The sequence below is a fragment of the Nerophis ophidion genome, linkage group LG06 (assembly GCF_033978795.1).
Source record: "Nerophis ophidion isolate RoL-2023_Sa linkage group LG06, RoL_Noph_v1.0, whole genome shotgun sequence".
Taxonomy (NCBI): Eukaryota; Metazoa; Chordata; class Actinopteri; order Syngnathiformes; family Syngnathidae; genus Nerophis; species Nerophis ophidion.
In genome coordinates, this window is record NC_084616.1 from 61,995,581 (window position 1) to 62,005,580 (window position 10,000).

Sequence of the window (10,000 nt, forward strand, 5' to 3'; positions counted from 1 at the left end):
AATTAATTGTTGCTAAATGTAATTTATTACAATCAAATTATCAAACATTTATAAGTTGTAAGACTTGTAAGTCTCCAACTGAATTTGGATTACGCTCACCAATATTATATTTTGTTTTGTTGCACAATTATATATATATTTTTTTTGATACAACAAAGATATTTTCTCATTAGTATTTTATTTTAAGAGTAGCCATTCGCCTTTTTTTATTTCTTGCAATATTATGACCTCATTCTTTACTTTGACTTATGCCAATGTTTTCTCCTTTTTCCGTAGTCCCTTATGCTCATAAAGTATATACAACGTAATAACTTGTGCTTGCAGTGTAAGACACTCTAACACAGACGTTCTCAAACTGTGTTACGTGTAGCACTGGCGGTACGCCAAAGAATCACTTGATTAAAGTACATTGTTTTACTTTCCTATATTCAAACACAGTGTTAACTGTTCAAACTGTGTGTAAAGTTACAGTTGCCAAAAATATTAAATATGCTTGAAATAAAATCTCTGCCTTGTTGTTCATGAATACTTAGGCATACTATGCTACTGTGTTTTAAAGTTGGTCATTTAGGTGGTACTTGGAGAACCAATTTGTTTCTGAGGTGGTACTTGGTAAAAAAAAAAAAAAGTTTGAGAATCACTGTTCTTACACTAACAATGTGATGCTACTCAATACAATGGACAATATGTAAAAATGTATTTTTCTAATGACCAGTTTTTTGTTGCGATTGTAATTTGAGACTGTGTAGGACTGCAGTGTATTTTACTGAGCGCTCATATATTGTGTTACTGTTTACTTTTTGCTACAGGTTGGCAAAATTTTAGAAGCACCCGTCGGTAAAATCCCCTGTACTTAACCTAAAAAATGTAATGCCTATTGCAGCCCTTGTGGTGATATCCTTTAGAGCAGGGGTCACCAACCTTTTTGAAACCAAGAGCTACTTCTTGGGTACTGATTAATGCGAAGGGCTACCAGTTTGACACACTTAAATAAATTGCCAGAAATAGCCAATTTGCTCAATTTACCTTTGATAAATAAATCTATATATGTATAAAAAAATGGGTATTTCTGTCCGTCAATCCGTCGTACATTTTTTTTCCTTTCACGGAAGGTTTTTTTAGAGAATAAAAGATGAAAAAAAACACTTAATTGAACGGTTTAAATTTTAAAACATATTTTATCCTCAATTTCGACTCTTTAAAATTCAAAATTCAACCGAAAAAAATGAAGAGAAACACTAGCTAATTCGAATCTTTTAAAAAAAAATAAAAAAAAAGAATTTATGGAACGTCATTAGTAAATTTTCCTGATTAAGATTAATTTTAGAGTTTTGATGACATGTTTTAAATAGGTTAAAATCCAATCTGCACTTTGTTAGAATATATAACAAATTGGACCAAGCTATATTTCTAACAAAGACGAATCATTGTTTCTTCTAGATTTTCCAGAACAAAATTTTTAAAAGAAATTCAAAAGACTTTGATATAAGATTTAGATTTAATTCTAAAGATTTTCTATCCATCCATCCATCCATTTTCTACCGCTTATTCCCTTTCGGGGTTGCGGGGGGCGCTGGCGCCTATCTCAGCTACAATCGGGCGAAAGGCAGGGTACACCCTGGACAAGTCGCCACCTCATCGCAGGGCCAACACAGATAGACAGACAACATTCACACTCACATTCACACACTAGGGCCAATTTAGTGTTGCCAATCAACCTATCCCCAGGTGCATGTCTTTGGAAGTGGGAGGAAGCCGGAGTACCCAGAGGGAACCCACGCATTCACGGGGAGAACATGCAAACTCCACACAGAAAGATCCCGAGCCTGGATTTGAACCCAGGACTGCAGGACCTTCGTATTGTGAGGCAGACGCACAAACCCACGGTGGCAGAGGGGTTAGTGCGTCTGCCTCACAATGATTTTCTATATTTGCCAGAATATTTTTATTTTTATTTTAATCATAATAAGTTTGAAGAAATATTTCAAAAAATATTCTTCATCGAAAAAACAGAAGCTAAAATGAAGAATTAAATTAAAATGTTTTTTATTCTTTATAATAAAAAAAATACATGAAAATTTATTTAAATTGTCAGGAAAGAAGAGGAAGGAATTTAAAAGGTAAAAAGGTATATGTGTTCAAAAATCCTAAAATAATTTTTAAGGTTGTATTTTTTCTCTAAAATTGTCTTTCTGAAAGTTATAAGAAGCAAAGAAAAAAAAAAGAATTTATTTAAAAAACTGAAGACCAAGTCTTTAGAATATGTTCTTGGATTTTAAAATTCTATTTGAGTTTTGTCTCTCTTAGGAGTAAAAATGTCGAGCAAAGCGAGACCAGCTTGCTAGTAAATAAATAAAAAAATAGAGGCAGCTCACTGGTAAGTGCTGCTATTTGAGCTTTTTTTAGAGCAGGCCAGCGGGCGACTCATCTGGTCCTTACGGGCGACCTGGTGCCCACGGGCACTGCGTTGGTGACCCCTGCTTTAGAGATTGATGTCGTTTTTTGATACGGTGCCGTCCGAGGGATCAAAGGACACGGTCATTCAATGTTGGTTTCTGACCATGCCGCTTACGTGGAGTGAGTTCTCCAAATTCTCTGAACCTTTTGATGATATTATGGACCGTAGATGTTGAAATCCTCCATCAGAATTAGAGTATGCACATGTCTGTCCCATAACTCACATCAAAATCCACTTTCTCTCCATCTGGAATTTTAGGCGGGATGAGGTTGGGCATAATAAATGGCCTGCAGAGTAAAAAAAAAGTGTGTTGAAAGCGAAACAAGGTTTAAGTTTGTGTATTGTAGAATGAATGTAATGTTCGGTTGAATGTTTTACCGGAGGACGGTGCTTACTTAAATTTTGGTTTTGCTTCTTCTTAATTGAGATGCATAATGAAAGAAGAGAAAAGAGGAGACTGATCAAGAGTGTGCATGATCACTGCTTCAAGAACAAGCTGTGACAATAAACTGCAAGCATCGGCATAATGTGATGTACACAAAGTCCATGCAATAGTGCAAATATGAGTTTGTTACCTTCTCCGTCCTCGGCTTCTCCATCGCCATCTGAAAGCAAAGCAGAATGTGTGTCAAACTAAAACAACAGAAGTGAGAGGAAAAGAAGAGATGGGCCAAACCGGACCACTGAGAAGGTAAGAAGCCATTTGTTGTTGATAAATGGAAACGCAAATTATTTTGTGTTTTTTTTTTTGTAGTTTGTAAGAAGTTCTCGAAGATCTGCTTTGCAGTGTATGTTCTAGCTGGATAAAGAAAGACACGATAGAATAAATAAACACCATTTAAGAGGATAAAGCATACTTGCCAACCTTGAGACCTCTGAGTTCGGGAGATGGGGGTTTGTATATTTTCAAGTATTTCTTATATATATATATATATATAAATAAATAATCCGTTCATCCATCCATCCATCCATCCATTTTCTACCGCTTGTTCGGTCCTTGGCCCTGCACTCTTCAGCATCTACATGCTGCCGCTAGGTGACATCATACGCAAATACGGCGTTAGCTTTCACTGTTATGCTGATGACACCCAACTCTACATGCCCCTAAAGCTGACCAACACGCCGGATTGTAGTCAGCTGGAGGCGTGTTTTAATGAATTAAACAATGGATGTCCGCTACCTTATTGCAACTCAACGCCAAAAAAACGGAAATGCTGATTATCGGTCCTGCTAGACACCGAACTCTATTTAATAATACAACTCTGACATTTGACAACCAAACAATTAAACAAGGCGACACGGTAAAGAATCTGGGTATTATCTTCGACCCAACTCTCTCCTTTGAGGCACACATTAAAAGCGTTACTAAAACGGCCTTCTTTCATCTCCGTAATATCGCTAAAATTCGCTCCATTCTGTCCACTAAAGACGCTGAGATCATTATCCATGCGTTTGTTACGTCTCGTCTCGATTACTGTAACGTATTATTTTCGGGTCTCCCATGTCTAGCATTAAAAGATTACAGTTGGTACAAAATGCGGCTGCTAGACTTTTGACAAGAACAAGAAAGTTTGATCACATTACGCCTGTACTGGCTCACCTGCACTGGCTTCCTGTGCACTTAAGATGCGACTTTAAGGTTTTACTACTTACGTATAAAATACTACACGGTCTAGCTCCATCCCATCTTGCCAATTTTATTGTACCATATGTCCCGGCAAGAAATCTGCGTTCAAAGGACTCCGGCTTATTAGTGATTCCCAAAGTCCAAAAAAAGTCTGCGGGCTATAGAGCGTTTTCCGTTCGGGCTCCAGTACTCTGGAATGCCCTCCCGGTAACAGTTCGAGATGCCACCTCAGTAGAAGTATTTAAGTCTCACCTTAAAACTCATTTATATACTCTAGCCTTTAAATAGACTCCTTTTTTAGACCAGTTGATCTGCCGTTTCTTTTCTTTTTCTTCTATGTCCCACTCTCCCTTGTGGAGGGGGTCCGGTCCGATCCGGTGGCCATGTACTGCTTGCCTGTGTATCGGCTGGGGACATCTCTGCGCTGCTGATCCGCCTCCGCTTGGGATGGTTTCCTGCTGGCTCCGCTGTGAACGGGACTCTCGCTGCTGTGTTGGATCCGCTTTGGACTGGACTCTCGCGACTGTGTTGGATCCATTATGGATTGAACTTTCACAGTATCATGTTAGACCCGCTCGACATCCATTGCTTTCCTCCTCTCCAAGGTTCTCATAGTCATCATTGTCACCGACGTCCCACTGGGTCATTATTGTCACCGATGTCCCACTGGGTGTGAGTTTTCCTTGCCCTTATGTGGGCCTACCGAGGATGTCGTAGTGGTTTGTGCAGCCCTTTGAGACACTAGTGATTTAGGGCTATATAAGTAAACATTGATTGATTGATTGATTGATGAATGAGTTAATCCGTTTGGCCACCGTGTTCAATTGAGAAGACTGATCTACAAAATTTGCAGGCAGAATACACCTTGCCTTTCGAGCTGTCCTGGATGAAGTGAAATGATTGTTTCTAATCATTTTGGAACTTTCAAGCATACTTCTTTTTCTTACTCGTCGTCGCCATGTCTCTTCTTCATTCTTCTGCTTCTGTTTTGTTTTTGGACATAACTACTTGCCGTAGTAGATACTCACTTGGGACTCCCAAGTGAGTATCCAATCACAGGAAGCGTAAATGTCAGGGCCAGCTAGAAGGCCTCGTGACAATTCGTGATCTGGTTGGCTATGGCAATAGTCTATCAACTGTATGTGTCCGTTCACTTACGGTGCATTGACGCCTACATTGTTGATTCTGAAGGCTCCAGGCAGATTTGGTACAGCATGGCAACATAAGCTAGCTGAATTCTGATTGGATACAAGCTCTAACCTTAAAACAGGGGTGTCCAAAATTTTTCCACAGAGGGCCGCACACGGAAAAATTTAAGCATGCGCGGGCTATTTTGATGTTTTTCATTTTCAAACCTTAACAAAATATATGGATTTTTTTTTAATCCTTAGGGCTCCTGGGGAGCATAGAGCAGTGGTCCCCAACCTTTTTGTATCCGCAGACCGGTCAACGCCTAATAATTTGTCCCGCGGCCCGGGTGGGAATCCTTTTTTTTTTTTTTTTTAATTTATTTATTTATTTTTATTATTATTTTTTTGTCATGAAAAAGGGACGTTTTTGTCATGAAAAGGGGAGGTTTTTGTGGTTGGTGCACTAATTGTAAGTGTATATTGTGTTTTTTATGTTGATTTAATAAAAATAAAAAATAAAAATATATATATATTTTTTTTTTAAATAAAAATTTATAAAAAATTCTTCTGCGGGCCGGTACCAATCGGGCCACGGCCCGGTGGTTGGGGACCACTGGCATAGAGGGTCTCAGTCACTAAAATGTTAAAAATACATCAAATTATTATTATTTTTTTTTATTTAATGCTTACAGTAAATCTCTATATCGACTTGAGGTTGATATGAAGTAAAACAAATATGGTTTTATGCCTTTTCTGTCAAAGACAACTTTGTTTTTTATAGTAAATCTGAAATTTGCAGTATTTAAACGGATAGAGAGATAGTACTTTATTGATTGCTTTGGGAGAGTTCCTTTATTTAGCAATTAAAGCCCTAAAAGATCAATAATGCAGGACATTTTTGAGTAATCACAGTGAAAAGTAAATAAAATCCTACTAAATATATTTGAGATCCGAAAGGTTCCCCACTCATAAAGTGATGCATTTTTATTAGTTTTTTAAAATTACTTTTAACACTTACATTTCAAGATCAACTTCCCATATATCTGTCTATTTTAAGTTTAAACTATTATTTTGTTTGTTTCGTACTCTTTTTCTCCTAACTTTGATGTTTTTATATGGCAACCACACAACCTATGAAGTATTTTTTTTCCACATAAAGCATTTTAAAGTGATAATTTTTGAGTAATAATTCATTATTACATGGATTTTTTTGTCCTTTTTTTTTTTTTTGGAGCAATGGAAAAAAAAGAAAAGAAAAAATTGCCTGCATGGCAGCTTTGTGTCAACATTGCCACTTTTTCTCATTAGATTTCACCGCGTTCTACTTTTTTAAATGTTTTTTTTTATTTATTTTTGCAATACTATCAATTTTGCAATTTTTGCAGAATGTGTGGTGGGCCGGTAAACTATTAGCTGCGGGCCGCAAATGGGCCCCAGGCCGCACTTAGGACACCACTGCCTTAAAACAACAGGACTGGAAGGAGCATAATATGACATGAAGAGAATATGAATCTTTTTGATATTTAGTGAAAGTAATTTAAAAATAACTTTTATCTTCAATTATGATCATGATTTCTGGTTATGTTAGGCCAGCAGAGAAGGCCTTGCTGGCCCTGACGGCACACCACTGCTGAAAGGTGTGTGTGTGCTGGCTAAAAAATGTCACTTCAAAATAAACCCGGATGAGACTTTAGATCAGGGGTCACGAAAGCGGTGCCCGCGGGCACCAGGTCGCCCGTAAGGACCAGATGAGTCGCCCGCTGGCCTGTTCTAAAAATAACTCAAATAGCAGCACTTACCAGCCTCTATTTTTTAAATTGTATTCATTTACTAGCAAGCTGGTCTCGCTTTGCTCGACATTTTTAATACTAAGAGAGACAAAACTCAAATAGAATTTGAAAATCCAAGAAAATATTTTAAAGACTTGGTTTTCACTTGTTTGAATAAATTCATTTATTGTTTTACTTTGCTTCTTATAACTTTCAGAAAGACAATTTTAGAGAATAAATACAATCTTAAAAATGATTTTAGGATTTTTAAACACATATACCTTTTTACCTTTTAAATTCCTTCCTCTTCTTTCCTGACAATTTAAATCAATGTTCAAGTAATTTTTTTTTTTTTTTTGTAAAGAATAATAAATACATTATAATTCAATTATTCGTTTTATCTTCTGTTTTTTTTGACAAAGAATATTTGTGAACTATTTCTTCAAACTTATTATGATTAAAATAAAAGAAAATATTATGGCAAATCTAGAAGATCTTTAAAATCAAATGTAAATCGTATTTCAAAGTCTTTAGAATATATTTTAAAATGTTTGTTCTGGAAAATCTAGAAGAAATAATGATTTGTCTTTGTTAGAAATATAGCTTGGTCCAATTTGTTATATATTCTAACAAAGTGCAGATTGGATTTTAAGCTATTTAAAACATGTCATCAAAATTCTAAAATGAATCTTAATCAGGAAAAATTACTGATGATGTTCCATAAATTCTTTTTTTATTTTTTTTCAAAAAAGATTCGAATTTGGTAGTTTTTCTCTTCATTTTTTCTGGTTGAATTTTGAATTTTAAAGAGTCGAAATTGAAGATAAACTATGTTTCAAAATGTAATTTTTTTCTCTCCGTGTTTTCTCCTCTTTTAAACCGTTCAATTAAGTGTTTTTTTTTCATCATTTATTCTCTACAAAAAACCTTCCGTAAAAGGAAAAAAAATGTACGACGGAATGACAGACAGAAATACCCATTATATATATATATATATATATATATATATATATATATATATATATATATATATATATGATATATATATATATATATATATATGTATATATATATATATATATATATATATATATATGTATATATTAGAGGTAAATTGAGCAAATTGGCTATTTCTGGCAATTTATTTAAGTGTGTATCAAACTGGTAGCCCTTCGCATTAACCAGTACCCAAAAAGTAGTTCTTGGTTTCAAAAAGGTTGGTGACCCCTGATTTAGATACACCTTTATAGAGCAAATAATGGGAAAAAACATTAAAGAAAGCTCCATTCTGACAATATAATTGCCTTTGTCATTAGTTTAAGTTCATTTAAATGAAGTGAACATTTTAATTCATCCATAGGGGAAGGTCAGAGCTGGCATCATGTCCGTGAAAAAAAATGTTTTCCTTCATGGCGGTATGAAAACACGGAAGTTCAGAAGCGCCTTTTCGGTCGAAAGTGGAGCAAACAAGTGAGAGAGATAATATATTTCCCTCCACAAACGTCCAAAGACATGTCATTAAAAAGTCATTTTTTATGTATTTTTTGCATCGGATCAAGCCACGAAAATGTGACTTTCTTCTTCTTTTTTCAGTGTGAATGGTGGAGAGGTCCCCGGAAGGTGATCTAGTGATCACTTCCTGAGGATCCTTGATGCCGAGGGGAATATTCATCCATCTTGCTATGGTCTGGGTCGTCTGCTGATCCTGAGCCAGTGTAGGATGATGGATATAGACAATATATTTTCTAATAATGTCTATACTGTGAATGTTGTCTGTCTATCTGTGTTGGCCCCGTGATGAGGCAGCGACTTGTCCAGGGTGTACACCGCCTTCCACCCAATTGTAGCTGAGATAGGCACCAGAGCCCCCCGCGACCCCAAAGGGAATAGGCTGTAGAAAATGGATGGATGGACCCCTCTTCTCAAGTGTGCATGTCGGTATGCATGAGTGAATGTGTGCATGTATGAAGGGTCTGCCTGAGTATGACTGTCAAATGGGACAGCGTGGTGCGGTTAGGAGAGTGGCTGTGCCAGCAACCTGAGGGTTCCTGGTTCAATCCCCACCTTCTACCATCCTAGTCACGTCCGTTGTGTCCTTGAGCAAGACACTTCACCCTTGCTCCTGATGGGTCCTGGTTAGCGCCTTGCCATCAGTGTGTGAATGTGTGAATGTGGAAATAGTGTCAAAGCGCTTTGAGTTCCTTAAAAAGAGGTAAAAAAAGCGCTATTTAAGCATAATCCATATACCATTTAAATGTGATTTTAACTGTAAAATTTAATCAAATATATTTGCAATAAAAATTCAAGTACGTTTGTAAAAAAAAAGGCACATTTCCATAATAAAGGACCTTTAAAGCCCTACTGAAATGAGATTTTCTTATTTAAACGGGGATAGCAGATCCATTCTGTGTCATTTCGTGATATTGCCATATTTTTGCTGAAAGGATTTAGTAGAGAACATCCACGATAAAGTTCGCAACTTTTGGTCACTAATAAGAAAGCCTTGCCTGTACCGGAAGTAGCAGACGATGTGGGCGTGACGTCACTGGTTGTAGAGCTCCTCACATCCTCACAATGTTTACAATCATGGCCACCAGCAGCGAGAGCGATTAAGACCGAGAAAGTGACAATTTCCCCATTAATTTGAGCGAGGATGAAAGATTTGTGGAGTTCCTTAAAAAAGGTAGAAAAGCACTATTTTAGCATAACCCATTTACCATTTAAATGTGATTTTAACTGTAAAATGTAATCAATTATATTTGCAAAAAAAATGTAAGTACGTTTGTAAAAAAAAAGGCACATTTCCATAATAAAGGACCTTTAAAGGCCTACTGAAATGAGATGTTCTTATTTAAACGGGGATAGCAGGTCCATTCTATGTGTCATACTTGACCATTTCGCGATATTGCCATATTTTTGCTGAAAGGATTTAGTAAGGAACATCCACGATAAAGTTCGCAACTTTTGGTCGTTAATAAGAAAGCCTTGCCTGTACCGGAAGTAGCAGACGATGTGG

At 36.5% G+C, this 10,000-nt stretch overlaps 1 protein-coding gene across 5 annotated transcripts in view; it reads right to left on the reverse strand.

The window, feature by feature from the left end:
* Positions 1-10,000, reverse strand: part of tnnt2a (troponin T type 2a (cardiac)) — a 27,315-nt gene that overhangs the window by 8,512 nt on the left and 8,803 nt on the right. For 3 of the 5 annotated variants that reach the window (XM_061904517.1, XM_061904514.1, XM_061904513.1), the window contains exons 4-6: positions 3,034-3,063; positions 2,854-2,875; positions 2,682-2,745 (exon numbers count right to left, since the gene is read on the reverse strand). In XM_061904517.1, the coding sequence (XP_061760501.1) occupies positions 2,682-2,745; positions 2,854-2,875; positions 3,034-3,063 (116 nt within the window). The remainder of the gene's footprint in view (positions 1-2,681; positions 2,746-2,853; positions 2,876-3,033; positions 3,064-10,000) is intronic. The other 2 variants (XM_061904516.1, XM_061904515.1) reach the window with 1 other exon arrangement.